Raw genomic sequence first — 20,586 nt, forward strand, 5'->3', positions numbered from 1 at the left:
GCGTGTGTGGTGTGTGGTTTCATGGGGTGTTTTAGGGAGTGCTGCGGCCGTGTGTCCTGGAAAGGAACTGTAGGTTTGGTCTGTGTTGTGTCCTTTACTTTTGGTCCTTTAGAGGGTGCTAGCGTCCGGCTCTCGGACTTGGAGAGAGCACCTCGACAGTCACTGTGGTGGTGAGACTTGTCTGTCAGGGAGAGGGGCGGGGCTTGAAATGCCTCCATAGGCTTAAAGAGGTCAAAGGTTACAAGCGTCCGTGGGGGTTTGTGGTCTGGGGGGGGGCAGCTAGGGGCAGGGGGCGGTTTCTTCCTTTCCTCCTTATGGTTGACCACTCTATCCCTCTTCCCCTCCTTTTTCACATGAGACGGTGTGTTTCTGGAAGTGACAGCCTTTCCATCCTCCTCTCTCCCTGGCTTGGTGTGTGAAGTGTGTATGGATGGGTTACCCTCTTTCCCCTCCCTGTAACCATTTCTCTCCTTCTTTCCATGTGAGGGTTTATGCCCATGTGTGCTGCTCTCTCTGCCCTCCTCTCTCTCTAGCCGTGTGTGAGACTGTGTACTACTACCGCCTCTATCCCGGTCTCGTTCCTTTTTGATTTGAGGTTGTGTCTTTGAGGCTGTGTCTGCCTCTCTCATTCCCTTCTCCTCCCTCTGGGCATGTTGGGATGGATGTGTGTGTTTCCTCTCCTCATCCTCCTTTTTCCTAATGGGCGGAGATGTCTGTGTTTGTGTGGTGCTTTCCATCACACTCTCATCTTTCCCCTTCACCTTCTCTCCATCTTTCCCTCTCTCCCTTTCTCTGTCCTTATCTTTAACTCTCTCTTTCTTATCTTTCTCCCGCTCCTCTTTTACTTTCTCCTTCTCTTTATCCTTCACCCTCTCTACTTTCTCCTTCTCTTTATCCTTCACCCTCTCTACTTTCTCCTTCTCTTTCATCCTCTCCACTTTCTCCTTATCTTTCACCCTCTCCTCTTTCTCCCTCTCTTTTCCATCTTTCTCCAAATCTTTCCCCTTCCCTTTCTTGACTGGTGGTGTTTGTGTGGCTGTGCTACCATTCTTTCCCCTCTCTCTTTCTTTCTGGACTTGTGGAGGTGTCCTGTGGTGTCTTTCTTCCTCCTCTCTCTTTATCCTAGCATGCTGTGATGCCTTCGAGTGTTCCATATCTTCTCCATCTCTCTCTCCCTCCATCTGCACTTGTGGTGCCATCTGTGTGGATGTGCTGACATCTCTTGCTCCTTTTCTCTCCATCTCTTCTATCTTGTGATGCTCGTCAACCTCCTTTCTCTCCTTGACTTCCAGTAGTGTCTCTGTGAGTGGGTTTCCTTCCATTCTCTCCTCCTTGACCAAAGGTGATGTCAGTGTAGGTGTACAGCCTCCTCTCTCCCCTCCCTTCTCTTCCTCGGTGTAGTCTTCCTCCTTGCAAACTAGTGGCGGCTCCAGTACAGGTGTCCGTTCTCCTCCCTCTTCCTTTTCCTCAGTCTTCACCTGCGTCCGTGGCTGTGTAAGAGTGTCCTCTTTCCCCCACTCCTCCTCACTCTCCTCTGTTTCTTCCTCCTCCTCTATGACTTGACTTGTTGCCCTTGTAGAAGTACAGCTCTCCTCCTCCCTCTCTTGGTCCAGGTGGTATTGTCTGAGGCGGATGTGCCAGGCCAGGCTGCAGACAGCAGACACAGTCTTGAACTGGTGCACCACTCCCCTGGGGATGAAGTAGATGTCGTCGTGGTAGAGTTGGATACGGGCGTAGCGGATGCCCTCTCTCCTTAGCTGGTTCAGCTTGGCATCATCTATCCACTGCACACACTACGTAGTGGGAGAATGGGAGGGAGAGGAGAGTAGGAGGGAGGCAAAGAGAATGGGAGGAGGGAGAGGAAAGGGCAGTAGAGGAGATTATTTTGTTGGTTAAAGCCACCATTGACATTGGTTAATAATCTGTTCTAAGGATCCATGTAGAATCCATTGATCTCAGACGTACCTGTGAGAGGGGTGGTTCGTACAGGTCTAGCTGGAGCCTCTGGACCACCTCTGGGAAATCTCCAGCGTGGAAACACACCACGTCTTTGGTTACCCTGGCAGGAGCATCACTACAGAGAGAGACAGTGGAGAGGGAGAGACTGTCATAAAGAGGAACTCCGGTGTGTGTACACACACACACAACACCCCCACACACACCCACACACACACACACACACACACACACACACACACACACACACACACACACACACACACACACACACACAATGTCAGGGCTACAGAGACCAGATGTTTACCCACCCCTCTCCGCAGCGCACGGCCTTGAGCACCCCCACGGCAGCGGTGGTCTGTCTCTCGAAGCCCTGTCCGATGTGGTCGGCGTGGGCTCTGGTCCGGTCCTCAAATAGCATCTCCCTGGGCTCGCTTGCCCGTGGCAGGTACTGCAGGTTCTTGATCTCATTGGTCGACCTGGAACAGAGGGAAATGTAAATGCATTTTTAAAGTAAAAACTAAATGCCATAGGATGTGGCATGAGGATACCACAGACTGCTTCATTAAATTGAATGTCTTATGTCATGTTGGTGGCTTGCTGCAATGACTTGGTTCTTGTCCCTGGCAAACTTAGACCTACAGCAATCTTCTCACAATGGTGGACAAACAACAATGCCAAACAAAACCAAGCAATGTACCTCTTTCTCTTGAAGGGGGACTTTGGAATGTCAGCCACAGGGATCATCTGTTCCCCTGGTCTGACCCACATGATGGGTCCGTCGTCACTCTCCGTGGGGCTCCGCAGGCGCAGGCTGGAGAACGTGCCCCAGGGCAGGGTACGCTGGGACCACACACATAAGCTCATTTACTGGTATATATTTATTTATTTTATTTCTGTTTAAACAAAAGTATAATAGCACAGTGCTGATGAAATTACACAAACACTGTCTATGTAAAGACACACACTCTAAACCAACCTCTAGGAAGGGAGATTCCTCCAGCATGTTGATGAACTCGGGGAAGTAGTCTCCCACCTCCTCGTCTACGGCCCCCACCAAGCTGACCTGCCGCATGGCCCCAGCACGGTATGTCCCCTGGGAGTAGGTACGCTTCACCTGGGGGCAGAGACACGGGAGAAACTGGTTAGAATATTTTTGCATTAACATGATTATGTAGCTTGTGACATTCTGCTTCATAAATGTCCAAAATATATATATTTTTTAAACTTAGCTGCTGACATGAAACATATTTTGGGATTGTATCAACAGTGGCCTAATAAAAAAAATACCAAAAGATAGTTTGAGTGTATTTTCCCTTTAAGACAGAGGCTATAAGTTGGAAGCATATTGACCAATCATTCATTAGCTAAATACACTGCTCAAAAAATAAAGGGAATACTTAAACAACACAATGTAACTCCAAGTCAATCACACCTCTGTGAAATCAAACTGTCCACTTAGGAAGCAACACTGATTGACAATAGACAACAGGTGGAAATTATAGGCATTTAGCAAGACACCCCCAATAAAGGAGTGGTTCTGCAGGTGGGGACCACAGACCAATTCTCAGTTCCTATACTTTCTGGCTGATGTTTTGGTCACTTTTGAATGCTGGTTGGTGCTTTCACTCTAGTGGTAGCATGAGACGGAGTCTACAACCCACACAAGTGGCTCAGGTAGTGCAGCTCATCCAGGATGGCACATCAATGCGAGATGTGGCAAGAAGGTTTGCTGTGTCTGTCAGCGTAGTGACCAGAGCATGGAGGCGCTACCAGGAGACAGGCCAGTACATCAGGAGACATGGAGGAGGCCGTAGGAGGGCAACAACCCAGCAGCAGGACCGCTACTTCCGCCTTTGTGCAAGGAGGAGCACTGCCAGAGCCCTGCAAAATGACCTCCAGTAGGCCACAAATGTGCATGTGTCTGCTCAAACGGTCAGAAACAAACTCCATGAGGGTAGTATGAGGGCCCGACGTCCACAGGTGGGGGTTGTGCTTACAGCCCATCCACCAACGGATGCTTTAGTCCAGGTCTGGGAGGAGATCCCTCAGGAGACCATCCGCCACCTCATCAGGAGCATGCCCAGGCATTGTAGGGAGGTCATACAGGCATGTGGAGGCAACACACACTACTGAGCCTCATTTTGACTTGTTTTAAGGACATTACATCAAAGTTGGATCAGTCTGTAGTGGTTTTCCACAATTTTTAGCGTGACTCCAAATCCAGACCTCCATGGGTTGATCAATTTGATTCCCATTGATCGATTTTGTTGTCAGCACATTCAACTATGTAAAGAAAAAAGTATTTCATAAGAATATTTAATTCATTCAGATCTAGGATGTGTTATTTTAGTGTTCCCTTTATTTTTTTGAGCAGTGTATAAGGCTAACACTGCATTGAAAGAGTTAGGCTAGGACATCTTGAACAGGATCATCTATTTTGGATGAAATTTAAATGGAATTTACAGTGCTTGCGTGTGCAGTGATTTAAAGCAACGATATTCCAGTGATAGGCTGCAAAAAAAACAAGGTGACCCCAGAAACCCAAATGTAGATGTGTAAATTAGATGCGAATTCAGATATATTAGTCCTAATAGTAATGTAGCATAGGCTATGCTGCAGCAAATGTATCAGCCACAAGACAAAAAGTTACAGCTGATGAGATACTAGCATTGTGAACTGCGCTCCATACTGAGATGCCCTGTCTGTACCCACCCTAAACGTTGGTGATTGCTCATGAAGATACCAGAGCAGAGAATGATCATGAAGATACCAGAGCAGAGAAGACAGTAGAGAATCCAGATGTATCATTTAAGATAACAGTTCCATTTCACGTGGTGCTGTTCATTCCTAGAAATAATGTATTATAATTTACTCTAAGTTATTTATCCTAGGGAGTGGGTTTTGGCTGTAAATCTAAATACACAGCCAGAAGAGGACTGGCCACCTCACATATGCTCTCTCTAATTCTCTCTCTCTCGGAGGAGGATCTGAGCCCTAGGACCATGCCCCAGGACTACCTGACAAGATGACTCCTTGCTGTCCCCAGTCCACCTGACCGTGCTGCTGCTCCAGTTTCAACTGGTCTGCCTTATTATTATTTCGACCATGCTGGTCATTTATGAACATTTGAACATCTTGGCCATGTTCTGTTATAATCTCCACCCGGCACTGCCAGAAGAGGACTGGCCACCCCACATAGCCTGGTTCCTCTCTAGGTTTCTTCCTAGGTTTTGGCCTTTCTAGGGAGTTTTTTCTAGCCAACGTGCTTCTACACCTGCATTGCTTGCTGTTTGGGGTTTTAGGCTGGGTTTCTGTACAGCACTTTGAGATATCAGCTGATGTACGAAGGGCTATATAAATACATTTGGTTTGATTTTGATTTGAAGTAAATCTCAGTAACCCGGTTCCCGCTATTAAAACCTAGTCGGTCTGTCTATCAAGAATCCATTTTTTTTTTTACATTAATAAAAATGCAGGTTAGGGGGGTTTCCATCGCATTTTCGGCTCTGCTGATGGTTTTGTCAGGGAAAATGTTGCGCTGTGTGCCCACCCTGGTCTAACCAGCGTGTCGCGGACACATTTCGGGCTAGCTACCTACATGAGATTATTATAGACAAAAAATATTGTTTTGTTTGTCAGCGGTCAGGTGTCAATCATAACGTCACCAAAATAAGACCCTCAATATGTTGTAGAGGAGCATCGAGCTCATCACTGTGCACTTTCACCACCCTGTGGGGTTTCATTAAGACTTATTTCAGCTGTGGCCTGATGCGCTGCACGCTTTCCCATGTTGTGGTGGGAGGACCACAGAGCATGTCATCATGACTCAGAGTTTACTTTGATATGATGGTTATTCTAATCAGCGTTTACGCATGGAGGCATTTCCACCACCATTTCATGCATAATTAATTGAGCAGACACAGGAAGATCCCCCTAGCGTATAATAGCGTATTTGCTCACGTGGAGACCTGGTTAGTGAGACATTTTTTCCTGAATTCAATCTTAACCGCAGATGATCACAACAGTGAGACCCTTTAGAAGGTGGCAGTGATGTCATCCATGCCATCTCTTGCACAGTTAAGGATGTGATGGTTGTACCTTTATATCATCATATATCATTACAAGGATAGAAATACACGTTAGTGCAAATCACTTACCCATGATGTTGCACAATGATTTAAGTCATCGTTTTAGTCAAATCACTTACCCATGATGTTGCACAATGATTTAAGTCATCGTTTTAGTCAAATCACTTACCCATGATGTTGCACAATGATTTAAGTCATCATTTTAGTCAAATCACTTACCCATGATGTTGCACAATGATTTAAGTCATCGTTTTAGTCAAATCACTTACCCATGATGTTGCACAATGATTTAAGTCATCGTTTTAGTCAAATCACTTACCCATGATGTTGCACAATGATTTAAGTCATCGTTTTAGTCAAAGTATGATGTATTTGGGCTTGAAGTGACAAATCAGAACTGCCTACTTTGTGCACATGAGTGTGAATGCGGTGTCTTTTCCTATTAGGCTTGGGCGGTATATAATGTATACAGGGGGCTTTGGAAATAGCCACGGGATGGTTTTACCAATACCGTCAATGCCATTGAAACAATTTAGTTAGAATTTTTATATTTGTAGCTACTTTTTAAGTAAATACCTGCAGTCAACTTGTGCAATACATTAGAAGATAAAGATGCATTTTTCATTTCACCTGTAACATAAATGTTAATTATGAAGCTTGCCGTAAATCCAAATCACAAGGTGTTTGTTGACAAGCACACAATGATGCGAGACCGGAGCCTTGTAAATCACTCACTTTTGTGGAGCATGTGCCAGGTGATCTAGTTACAGTATGGTATTCACAACTAAATGTTCGCAAGCTAGATAATTAATAACGATTAAGTTTACGGTCTGAAATATGCTAAATGCTCTGCAGTTGTGCATTTGGTTTGCTAATTTAGTAGCTAGTTATCTATCTAGCTAAGTGGTTAGCTTCTCCCAAAATCAAGATTTGCTTGTTAACAGCAGATCAAACGCCTTGCTGTCTGAATCCATTTAAATGTTTCTGGTTACGTACACATTTAGCAGATGTTATTGCGGGTGTAGCGAAATGCTTGTGTTCCTAGCTCCAACAGTGCAGTAGTATCTAACAATTCACAACCATACACACACATCTAAAAGTAAACTAATGGAATTAAGAAATATATAAATATTAGATTGAGCAATGTCGGAGTGGCTCATATTTGTTTTGTGCGTGCAGCAAACTGTGAGTAGCATTTTTGAGTTACTTGTATAAGTTCATGAGCTGGGATGTCTGTCCTGCAAATACTTTAGGTCAGAGACGTATAAAACTGTTTGCAATGCGCTCGTTAGCATTTAGTTAGTATTCTATGAGATTACAGAGGATCAGTGGGGTTTGAAAATAGCGCCCCTTGTGTTCAGTGCCGGTACTACCGAATATCCCGGTATGGCACAAGGCCGGTATGATGAACGGAAATAGGAAAGCACTGGTAAATAAACTACTTTAAAACAAAAAAAATATTGCCGCACAAACTTTTTGGGTATGAGGCCTTCAGTGTGCAAGGCAATGGAAATTAATGTCACAACAACAATACCACACAGGTGGGCATAATTTCTAATTCACAGTATTGGCCCAATCAAGAGATCCCAGCAGAGGGAGCTGTGGGGGAAACATGAGAATTAAATAAAAGACAGACACAATTTATTTATATTATGTCATTACCTAAATGTTCAGCCTATTTATAACCTACACAAAAAAACAAGAAAATGTACTTTCTTCATTAAGGCCTGCTGGGGCAAGAGTGGCCAAGCGGTCTATCCAATGTCTCTCTTTGGACAAGTAATTTATCTTTATCCCTATGCACCGAAAACAACCTTACCGTGAAATGCTTGCAGTTCAAGAAATAGAGTTAAGAAAATACTTAATAAACGAAAGTTTTTAAAAAAGGAATCCGAAAATTACATAACAATAACGAGGCTATATACAGAGGGGAGCAGTACCGAGTCAATGTGCGGGGGGTACAGGTTAGTTGAGGTCATTTGTAAAGTGACTATGCATAGATAATAGACAGCTAGTAACAGCAGTGTAAAACGCATGACCAATGCACGACCAAAGCCGGGGTCACTGTGTAATATGTGGCAATGTCTTTACTCACTTCCTTGATCGACCTTGAAATAGGACTGTAGGTGGAGGGGGATTCCTTTGACGTGGTTGCAATATGCATTCCGCTCATTTTGTCTTACTCTCTTATAGAGGTCGACCGAACATGATTTTTCAACGCCAATACCGATTATAGGAGTGTTGTTGAATGTTTCCGCGCCTGCTTCTGCCTACCACCGCTCAGTCAGATACTTGTATGCTCAGTCAGATTATATGCAACACAGGACACGCTAGATAATATCTAGTAATATCATCAACCATGTTTAGTTAACTAGTGATTATGATTGATTGTTTTTTTATAAGATAGGTTTAAATGCTAGCTAGCAACTTACCTTGGCTTACTGCATTTTCATAACAGGCAGTCTCCATGTGGAGTGCAAGGAGAGAGAGGCAGGTCGTTATTGCGTTGGACTAGTTAACAGTAAGGTTGCAAGATTGGATCCCCCGAGCTGACAAGTTGAAAATCTGTTGTTCTGCCCCTGAACAAGGCAGTTAACCCACCGTTCCTAGACCGTCATTGAAAATAAGAATGTGTTCTTAACCGACTTGCGTAGTTAAATAAAGGTATAAAAAAATACAAAAATAAACTTATTTTTTAATCTGCGCCCAAAAATACCGATTCCAGATTGTTATGAAAACTTGAAATCAGCCTAATTAATCGGCCATTCTGATTAATTGGTCGACCTCTACTCTCTTAAGGCAATTGTCCAATAATTATTCTTTATACCCTCTTCTTTTGTATTGTTCACAAAAACCTTTGGCATGTACATCAAATGATAAATCGGAGTCACAAATGCACCTAATGCGAAGAAGTTGGCTATATGGAAAACCATTTTTTACTGAAGATGTATGATAACTGCTGAAATGAAGAAAGGTATTTCTATCAGTTTCTTTTCTATACCCCTCAGTGTGCAAGCCATTGCCATCTTTCTGAACCAAAACATGTTCTTTATCAGATACTAACATACATTCAATACAAGGTATCCTGGAATTCATGAAAGTAAAGAATTCCTCCAATTCAAGATCATCACCTGACCATATATATATATATATATATATATATATATATATATATATATATATATATATATAAAAACACTTTGATAAACTTAAAATAGGGATTATTATTGTAAACGAAGTCTAACTCGAATTTCCCCAGAATATACATTTGCATAATTGGCCTCAACTGGCAATCCCATAGCAGTTCTTTCCTTAAGGTCTTAAATAATTCTTAGTCAATATGTCATTAGTCAAGCTCAACAGTAAGTCAGTGGCAGGATCTAGTTATGTTCTTTGATTCAAATAATGTTTCATTGCATTAACCCTTTTGATAAGGAATATTTGTATAAAGGCTAGAGACATCCATAGTACACAACAATCATTTGAGTCCACCGAACAAATCTCTAATTTCTTGAAAAACTCTCTAGTGCCCTTGAGGTAAGAGGGAAACATATATACCAAATCCCTAATATTAGAGTCCACAAATTGAGGAAGTGACTTGGTATGAAGGTATGACAATCTGGATACCACCCAAGCCTATTTCCTATTTATTTAACTAGGCAAGTCAGTTAAGAACAAATTCTTATTTACAATGACTGCCTAACCCAGCTGCCCTATGAGACTCCCAAACACGGCCGGATGTGATGCAGCCTGGATTCAACCAGGGACTGCAGTGCACGCCTCTTGCACCGAGATGCAGTGTCTTATTAAAAAATATATATATATCTATTTCATCTTTATTTAACCGGGTAGGCCTGTTGAGAACAAGTTCTCATTTACAACTGCGCCCTGGCCAAGATAAGGCAAAGCAGTGTGACACAGACAACAACACAGAGTTACACATGGAATAACATTGGAATAACAATAAACAAACCAATAACACAATAAACAAGTAAATGACACAGTAGAAAAAAGGAGTCTATATACAGTGTGTGCAAAAGGCATGAGGTAAATAGGCCATAGTAGAGAAGAATGACAATTTAGCAAATTAACACTGGAGTGATAAATGAGCAGATGATGATGCACAAATAAAGATACTAGTGTGCAAAAGAGCAAAGAAAACTAAATAAAAACAGTATGGGGATGAGGTAGGTAGATTGGGTGGGCTATTTACAGATGGACTATGTACAGCTGCAGCGATCAGTTAGCTGTTCAGATAGCTGATGTTTAAAGTTAGTGAGGGAAATATAAGACTCCAGCTTCAGCGATTTTTGCAATTTGTTCCAGTCACTGGCAGCAGAGAAATGGAAGGAAAGGCGGCCAAATGGGGTGTTGGCTTTGGGGATGATCAGTGAGATATACCTGCTGGAACGTGTGCTACGGGTGGGTGTTGTTATCGTGACCAGTGAACTGAGATAAGGCGGAGCTTTACCTAGCAAGACAACAAGACAACTTTCACAGAGCCTTAGAAGACGCATTATAGAGATGCACGAAGCTGAAAAGAGTAACAAAAGCATTGCTAAAGACCTTGGTGTTCATCAATCCACGGTAAGACAAATTGTCTACAAATGGAAAAGATTTAGGACTGTTGCTACTCTCCCTAGGAGTGGGTCTCCTGCAAAGATCACTCCAAGAGCAAAAAAGGGCAATCATGAAAGAGGTGAGAAATAACCAAAGGGAAACAGAAAAAGACTTTCAGAAAACTCTACAAACAATGGAAATCTGTTATTGTGTCCACTATCAGAAAAACACTGAACAACAATGGTGTTCATGAAAGGCCACAACGAAGGAAACCACTGCTGTCTAAAAAAAAAACATTGCGGCACGTCTCAGGTTTGCCCAAGACCGACCACCTAGATGTTTCACATCACTTCTGGGAAAATGTGCTGTGGACAGATGAGAAAAAAATTGAACTTTTTGGGAAAAAGCCACAACACTATGTGTGGGGGAAAAAGGGCACTGCACACCAACACCTCATCCCAACTGTGAAGCATGGAGGGAGCATCATGGTTTGGGGCTGCTTTGCTGCCTCAGGGCCTGGACCCCATGCGATTATTGAGGGAACAATGAATTCAAAAGTGTATCAAGACATTTTATAGGAGAATGTCAGAGGAGCAATATATGACTTCAAGCTTAAGAGAGGTTTAGATAAGCATGCTCCGTTCAAAAAATGCAGAACCAAGAACAGATACAGCCCTTGGTTCACTCCAGACCTGACTGCCCTCGACCAGCACAAAAACATCCTGTGGCGGACTGCAATAGCATCGAATAGCCCCCGTGATATGCAACTGTTCAGGGAAGTCAGGAACCAATACACGCAGTCAGTCAGGAAAGCTAAGGCCAGCTTCTTCAGGCAGAAGTTTGCATCCTGTAGCTCCAGCTCCAAAAAGTTCTGGGACACTGAAGTCCATGGAGAACAAGAGCACCTCCTCCCAGCTGCCCACTGCACTGAGGCTAGGTAACACGGTCTCCACCGATAAATCCATGATTATCGAAAACTTCAATAAGCACTTCTCAACGGCTGGCCATGCCTTCCGCCTGGCTACTCCAACCTCGGCCAACAGCTCTGCCCCCCCCGCAGCTCCTCGCCCAAGCCTCTCCAGGTTCTCCTTTACCCAAATCCAGATAGCAGATGTTCTGAAAGAGCTGCAAAACCTGGACCCGTACAAATCAGCTGGGCTTGACAATCTGGACCCTCTATTTCTGAAACTATCTGCCGCCATTGTTGCAACCCCTATTACCAGCCTGTTCAACCTCTCTTTCATATTGTCTGAGATCCCCAAGGATTGGAAAGCCGCCGCAGTCATCCCCCTCTTCAAAGGGAGAGACACCCTGGACCCAAACTGTTATAGACCTATATCCATCCTGCCCTGCCTATCTAAGGTCTTCGAAAGCCAAGTCAACAAACAGGTCACTGACCATCTCGAATCTCACCGTACCTTCTCCGCTGTGCAATCTGGTTTCCGAGCCGGTCACGGGTGCACCTCAGCTACAATCAAGGTACTAAACGATATCATAACCGCCATCGATAAAAGACAGTACTGTGCAGCCGTCTTCATCGACCTCGCCAAGGCTTTCGACTTGCAGACAGAGTTCAGTGTGTCAAATCGGAGGGCATGCTGTCCGGTCCTCTGGCAGTCTCTATGGGGGTGCCACAGGGTTCAATTCTCGGGCCGACTCTTTTCTCTGCATATATCAATGATGTTGCTCTTGCTGCGGGCGATTCCCTGATCCACCTCTACGCAGGCGACACCATTCTATATACTTTTGGCCCGTCATTGTGCGATCTAACCTCCAAACGAGCCTCAATGCCATACAGCACTCCTTCCGTGGCCTCCAACTGCTCTTAAACGCGAGTAAAACCAAATGCATGCTTTTCAACCGATCGCTGCCTGCACCCGCATGCCCGACTAGCATCACCACCCTGGATGGTTCCGACCTCGAATATGTGGACATCTATAAGTACCTAGGTGTCTGGCTAGACTGCAAACTCTCCTTCCAGACTCGCATCAAACATCTCCAATCGAAAATCAAATCAAGAGTCGGCTTTCTATTCCGCAACAAAGCCTCCTTCACTCACGCTGCCAAGCTTACCCTAGTAAAACTGACTATCCTACCGATCCTCGACTTCGGCGATGTCATCTACAAAATGGCTTCCAACACTCTACTCAGCAAACTGGATGCAGTCTATCACAGTGCCATCCGTTTTGTCACTAAAGCACCTTATACCACCCACCACTGCGACTTGTATGCTCTAGTCGGCTGGCCCTCACTACATATTCGTCGCCAGACCCACTGGCTCCAGGTCATCTACAAGTCCATGCTAGGTAAAGCTCAGCCTTATCTCAGTTCACTGGTCACGATGGCAACAACCATCAGTAGCACGCGCTCCAGCAGGTGTTACTCACTGATCATCCATAAAGCCAACACCTCATTTGGCCGCCTTTCGTTCCAGTACTCTGCTGCCTGTGACTGGAACGAACTGCAAAAATCACTGAAGTTGGAGACTTATCTCCCTCACCAACTTCAAACATCAGCTATCCGAGCAGCTAACCGATCGCTGCAGCTGTACATAGTCTATTGGTAAATAGCCCACCCATTTTCACCTACCTCATTCCCATACTGTTTTTATACTGTTTTTTATTTATTTACTTTTCTGCTCTTTTGCACACCAATATCTCTACCTGTACATGACCATCTGATCATTTATCACTCCAGTGTTAATCTGCAAAATTGTATTATTCGCCTACCTCCTCATGCCTTTTGCACACATTGTATATAGACTGCCCATTTTTTTTCCTACTGTGTTATTGACTTGTTAATTGTTTACTCCATGTGTAACTCTGTGTTGTCTGTTCACACTGCTATGCTTTATTTTGGCCAGGTCGCAGTTGCAAATGAGAACTTGTTCTCAACTAGCCTACCTGGTTAAATAAAGGTGAAAATATATATATTTTTTAAAGGTTGGGTGATGCAACAACAATGACCCAAAGCACAAAAGTAAATCAACTAAAGAATGGCTGAAAAGGAAGAAAATGTGTGTTTTGGAATGGCCAAGTCAGAGTCCTGACCTTAAACCAATTGAAATGCTGTGGCGTAACCTGAAGAGGGCTGTGCAATAAAGACAACCCAGAAATATTGATGAACTGAAACAGATTTGAGGGTAGGAATTAGGGACGCGCAATATATCAGTGAACATATCGGAATTGGCCGATATTAAATAAAAATGCCAACATTGATATCGGCACAATGTCTAGTTTAACGCTGATGTGAAAAACCAACGTCAAAGCTGACGTGCATACCTATATAACGTAGGTACATGACGTAATGACATCACGTAAAACACAGCATTCCTAACCTAGCCCACAATGTTTGCTATGTGGATCGAGCAGTCAACAAGCCGAGCAGTCATTTGTGGGTGATGTTGCTTTTCACGACTGGTTGAGCACCAGTACATACTAACGTTACCAAGTGCACTATTGTTCAGATGTTGCTCTACCGGAGTTACACAGTAATAGCACCACCGCTATTAGCTTCACGACATACTATGGGTCCCCTTTGGGTCTTTGCGTGTCAAAAAATATATGACAAATAACACTATTTTACAATAAATCAAATTTTATTTGTCACATACACATGGTTAGCAGATGTTAATGCGAGTGTAGCGAAATGCTACACTCGCACTATTTGACGCGTTAAATAAGCTTTTAATTTGACACGTCAAATAACACAGATTGTGTGTTCTGAATTTGCATGTGCAAGCCAGGCGCGACCACTACTATCAGTAGCACTGTAAAAGCTGTACAAAAAAGTCTGCAAACAAGCAAACACCAGCCACAAACGATGTGTTTACAATACCGCGTTGGTAATAAAGCATCATTTATTCGACCGCAACTTCTGGGGTAGCTAGCTTTATTTAGCTTGATACCTAGCTAACACCAATACAACCAGCCTAAAAACAACAACCAGTAGAACCTGCAGTCATTTTCACTATTCTTAGCAATGACATAGGAATCCTTGTGAGTAAATATTAGCTAGGTATCCACTTGTTGTTCGCCTATTGAAATTTTACTTTAGTTCATGAAAATTAATAGCTAGCCAGCTACTTAACCTTGTAGCCCAGAGCGAACGTTATAAGCAGCCAGCTAGCTTCATCTGGCTAGTGAGGCTCGACCTGACCAGGTCATGTGTTGTGAAGCTAACCAGAAGAAGAATTAGGCATAATAGCGCAATTTGCACTCTGCCTTTCAAAATACAAGTACCTCTTTGAAAGTATATTTATACTAGATAACGTTAAACAAGGTAGGAATGTGAAGCAATAAAATTGGGTATCAGTCTACTCGGTGACACCATCAGAACACAACTGTGAAGAGTTCACGCAAATATTAGCGTTGTAGCTCTTATCGCGGAACTGTGACTGTGTGAAATCACCTCCCCAGTCAGCCTATTGTGTGTATTGACATTCATATTGCACTGCACAGCTTTACCTAAGGATTGGGGATCAATGAAATGGGGTAACAGTCTACTCAATACCCAAGCTATTTTTTCCCAACGTCATCCTCAGAGTTATCAGACTTTAAAAAATCCACGCAGTATTGTTTTTCCTCTGGAATAATGTTCAACAGAACAAGTTGACAATAAATGTGCTTCAATTCAAAGTTGTTTCAGGGTCCCACAATAAGAGCTATGATGCTAATGTCCTCTGGGTGTCACTGTAGTAGACTGATACCCCATGTCATTGATCCACAATCCATAGGTAAAAAGTACAGTGAAATAAGTATGCCCCACAATGCAATTCTAAAGTATAATAGATTGTGTGATTTCAACAGATTGTCAAATTAACAAATGATTGTCTTTTGTTGAGTTTATAACATTCCAATCTCGTTTAGCATGATCTATTCAATTATGGCATAATTCTACTATTTCTATTCATTTGCATCACTGTCAATGACACTTAATTTGAAGGCTAACCTCAAAGTCCACTATTGTGGCTAATCCTTATTGTGGCTAGCGTCACATAGATGGGTCCTACCACCATTAATGAAATAATAAATGAGGGTTATTTTAGATGACACCTAGCTATATATCTATAGTGTGTGTAACCTTCATTTAACTAGGCAAGTCAGTTAAGAACAAATTCTTATTTACAATGACAGCCTACCCCAGCCAAACCTAGACGATGCTGGGCCAATTGTATGCCGCCCTATGTGACTCCCAATCACGTCCTGATGTGATACAGCCTGGAATCGAACCAGGAACTGTAGTGATGCCTCTTGCACCGAGATGCAGTGCCTTAGACCGCTGCATCCGTGTGTGTCAACTATTTAACTGTACTAGAATGCTTGAAAGGCGCAAAAATTGTAAATATCGGTATTGGATTATCGGATATCTGTATCGTCCAAAAATTTCATATCGGTGCATCACTATTAGGAATGATTCAAAATTCCTCCTCAACTTTGTGCAAGTCCTATAAGCAGCTACAGGAAACATTTCGTGGAGGTTGTTATTAAAGGAAGATCTACAAGTTACTAAATTCAAGGGTTCACTTTTTCCAGCCTTTACTGTGAATGATTACTCAATGTCTTCAATAAGAATGTGTGTCATTAGTTTAGCCAGATTGTGTTTGTCTATTATTGTGACTTGGATGAAGATCAGACCACATTTTATGAGTAATCAATGCAGAAATCCAGGTAATTCCAAAAGGTTCAAACTTTTTCTTGCAACTGTAGGTTGTAATATGGTTATGGGTCGGGGGGCTTGGCTTCCCCAGTGATTTTACCCACGCATCGCTACTGCCTATTTGTTGTTTATCAACCACGTGGAAATTCCCACACCCAATTTGTGAATAAGTACAAGTAGCCTTTGTCATTCTTCGGAGGTGAAACCTAAACTCGCTAGGACAGGAAATGACATTGAAATAGCAGCAGGAACTTCCTCTGGAGGGTACTTTAAAATCCTTAGACTAAAATGTGTGCCCCCACGGGAATCTAACATAAAAAGAGATCCCCATCTAAATGCATCTGTTTAAGCTAGAAATATCAGTTTTGTTTTTGCATAGGCTGTGTCTCAATCCATCACATTCGCCGATATCGACCTTCTGTATCTGCAGTGAAAGGTGGCAGAGCTGGAGTAGTGTTTGTCAGATCATGAGACATCCCAAAAACATCTGTAGCGTTCGAACGGGTTGGCCTACAAACTATTATGAAAACACTATTGAAAGATGAGACTCATGAATAGGATGGTGCTCTCCGTTTTGCACAAGATTCAACTGAAGGCCCCTGGTACCATACCAGTATGGAGATAGTTTAGTGCCTAAAAAATAAGGGGATAAATACATGTACAAATAGAAATTGTTTCCTGATCTTAATTTCTCTCAGATATAGGACAGACACTTCAGAATAAACTTCCTTTTTATTTTTTGGGGGACTATCGGTTGTTCCATATAGTAAATCCGCCATTCAATTTTGTTTCTATTGGCTAATCGCAATAATATCAAATTCAATGTTTCATGAATTGTTTTTTTATATATACATTAAGGGGTCTTAAAATTCTAAATCAAATAGCAAAATAATCGTTGGTATCACAATCTTAAAACAATTCCATATGTTAGCTTAGAACCCCCCCCCCGGGTTTAGACAGGGCTTAGATTCTAGAAGGTTATTAAACACTGCCCTCTCACCATTCGGTTTACAAATCTCCACTGACCTCACATATCAACAATCTTTAACCTCTCACCAGCCTTACCGCAGGAGGCCTGACGCCTTACCTCAGGAGGCCTGACGCCTTACCGCAGGAGGCCTGACGCCGCATGCAAATACAAACAGGAAAACACCTCAAATGCGCAATTTGATTGTGTTCTTGTTTGTTATGTGTAAGCCCAGTTCCACAGTCATCCAACCACTATTACTCAGGCTTTATTTTGGAGATTACATTTACAACTGTACTGTTTAAAGCCCAATTTAACTCATGCTTCTCTGCCAGATATCACTGAGTTGGTACATGCCACTGTAATGATAAAAGCTTTGTTATCTAACCCGGTGTAAATCTCATGCAGACGTGTGATAGTGTCTGCTAGTAGAGACAACTCTGAAACCTGTGCAAGCTCTGTAACAAAACAAACTGCTGCCGTGTGTTTATTCTTAATTGTAAACTTGGAGGGAATGACCTCATAAGGTTAAAACGTGAGGAACTCAACCATCTGTGGTCATTCAGATTTGCTACTTTTTATCCCACTCACAGTGAGTAGTCATGTAATTGATCAAGGGAATTCATCTAGCTATACATTAATATTGAGAAAATGTTTTGAATAAATAATTAATTCATACCAGCAACATCTAGCAGTAGCAAGTGTCTGTCTTATGCCCCAATTCACATAGCTAATGGCAACCGAAGCCCACTAATAATCCTTTAACACGCTGCAATGTTTGTTCACATGATAGAATCACATTAAGTAGTAAGTGATAGCCTTTCATCTTCAGCATCACTGAATGCTCAACCATGTGGTGTCTCACATAGAGAGCAGTCTCACATAGAGAGCAGTAGACCTGTCAAACTATCTGCAGGGAGGAAGGAAACAGGGTTGCTAGGATACAGGACTAAGAGTCCCTGGTCGAGGGGAAATATATATGCAGATTCTGAAAGTAAACAAAAACGCATAGAGAAGAGTGAAGGAGTCACTATCAGAACCTACTGAAGAGTCAAGTAGTCACACTAGCAAAACCTACTTAAGAGTCAAGATGTCACACTAGCAGAGCCTAGTGAAGAGTCAATGATTTACATTAGTAGAACCTAGGGAAGAGTCATGCACTTCAAAGTCACATATACATCAGCACCAGTGTCTATAAGTGGCTGGTACTGAGGTGGTGATTCTTTAGGATGATTATAAAGCATTCTCATCCATCCACTGACCTGAGTGTGGAAGTTGGCCATGGTGGTTGTCTCTATATCCTTCTTCCCCAGCACCTCCATCTTGACCGGCGCGTTGGGGAACTTGTAGGAGAAGTAGTCCAGAAAGTCTGGTAGGTAGGAGGCTGCTCCATGGATGATGCCCATGACGTAGTGGGCCGCTTCAGCTTGGTCCTCGCTGAATGACAGGGTGACAAATTCCTGGGCGAAGCGCTGCATCTCGGCCGGGGAGAGACAAGCCAGCTGCTGGCAGTAGGCGTGGGCCACTGAGGCTCCTCCGTTGGCCTGCTGCTCCACGTGGATCAGACGGCCAAACTCCAGCCCTGACATGCCCTGGGACTGGGCACTGTGGAGGGGGGAGCCGTAGCCCAACCTCTCCCTGACCATGGAGGTAGTGGAGGTGGACACGGAGGTAGTAGTGGTGGTGCTGGAAGGATCCTGATGGGGACTTGGGAAGGTGTGGAAGAAACTGTTATTGGTGTTGTAGTTACTCCTGTCTGGTGTGTTGAGCAGGTCCGGCAGGTCCACAGACATACCAGAACACACCGTCTGACTGGAGCGGTGGTACATCTTGGGACGGCTGCGTCTTTCCCTCTCGCAGTCTTTGTGCTTCTTTTTTTTCTTTTTCTTTAGCTTTTTCAAGAGGAGCTCGTCCTCAGAGTTTACTTTAGGCTTCTCTGTTGATTCTGCAAGGAAGAGAAGACAGTGTAAACCAACAGGTGTAAATAAGATGAGTGCATGACCTACCTACTTCACAGCTTTTGACACAATTTATTATGAGGGAAGCTAAAACAGTGTGAACACCTGCCAACTTGGCATTGAATCTCCATGATTTCACCATTATTTATTTTTATATTTATTTTTAATCCATACCGTTCAGGGGAGATTTCACCTCTCCATTCTCCCTCTCATTCGAAACCATAACTTGGTGGTTCTTCTTCTCCCTGTCCCTCTCTTTATCACTCTCCTTTTTCTTCTCTCTCTCATCTTTGCCAATGTGGTCTAAAATACAGAAATTGAATACAGTTTAAGTAACAAACACATTGATTCTGAACCATCAACATTTAATTAAACTTAATCTCAACTGTAGGCCTTTCTGTCAATCAGTGGTATAATAATCTACTGGGCCTAGTAGCATTATGTAGGCCTACTGTACAGTAGCACTGCTTAACTAATCCTATCAGCTGGCTTTAGTTATTTCAAACCTAGTTTATGACTTTTTACATTCCATCTGTGATTCAAAAGACTGACAATGTTGACCCTACCACACGCTGTATCACCGTTCTCCGTCTTTGTATGGCAACTCCCAGGGTTCACTTTCTCCATGAGTGAACTCTGCGTTTTAGCGCTCTTCTCCTTTTCCTTGTGGCGTTTCTCATTCGGTTTCTTCACTTTCGCAGGAGAGGCGAGAAAGTTGCTGATCTTGAAGATCTTTCGTGTGAGAGCTGGCGCGGTGGAGTTGCTCGGCTTGGCCGGGCCGAAACTCCATTTCGCTGGGCTTCCATAACTCTGCTTCCCGTTGTGTTTTTCCCCTGCACACACTAAGTCCCCGTTCAATTTATTGTGTTTCAAACTCTTCTCCTCGATTCGGACTTTCTTTGGCGGTGGAGGGTATACATCATTGGAAGACTGTAGTCGACTCTCTGGCGGTATTTTGGGTACCAAGGGGTTTGGGGGATTTGTTTTGCCATTAGCTGAGAAATGCATGGAACCTACGGACTCGGCCATCTTGGAAGTTTCTATTTTTTACACTCACACGTAGCTGCTGCGTGACTGAGAGACAGGGGAGGGGCGGTCCCTTGTGTAGTACGTCAGAAGACAAGAAGCGGGGGGTGAAAACAGTAAACACTGTTGTTTACATGTTGCAAGCGGGAAAATCGAGCTATCATTTATACAATTTACACTATGCACAATGTAAATCAACTACATTCTTACAATGCATTTATATAATGGACATTGTCACTGTAACGGTATCTCAATGTGGGAGATATACTCAAGATAGTGAAATAAATGAGGACATTAGAATATTTTTTAAATAACTAGGCAAGTCTGGTAAAAACAAATTCTTATTTACAATGACGGCCTACCCCGGCCA

At 43.2% G+C, this 20,586-nt stretch overlaps 1 protein-coding gene across 1 annotated transcript; it reads right to left on the reverse strand.

Annotated features, from left to right (window-relative positions):
• Positions 1 to 887: 887 nt before the first annotated feature.
• On the reverse strand, positions 888 to 20,346 carry LOC124035850 (lysine-specific demethylase RSBN1L-like; the record flags this gene model as incomplete). The annotated part of the gene is made up of 8 exons (XM_046349648.1): positions 19,757 to 20,346; positions 19,365 to 19,493; positions 18,495 to 19,177; positions 2,936 to 3,073; positions 2,657 to 2,799; positions 2,268 to 2,435; positions 1,966 to 2,074; positions 888 to 1,793 (listed from the first exon to the last, which is right to left on the reverse strand). Coding segments are annotated over exons 1-8 (2,739 nt in total), but the record flags the coding sequence as incomplete, so codon positions are not given.
• Between the last annotated feature and the right edge of the window lie 240 nt (positions 20,347 to 20,586).

This window comes from Oncorhynchus gorbuscha, linkage group LG01 (assembly GCF_021184085.1).
Source record: "Oncorhynchus gorbuscha isolate QuinsamMale2020 ecotype Even-year linkage group LG01, OgorEven_v1.0, whole genome shotgun sequence".
Classification (NCBI taxonomy): domain Eukaryota; kingdom Metazoa; phylum Chordata; class Actinopteri; order Salmoniformes; family Salmonidae; genus Oncorhynchus; species Oncorhynchus gorbuscha.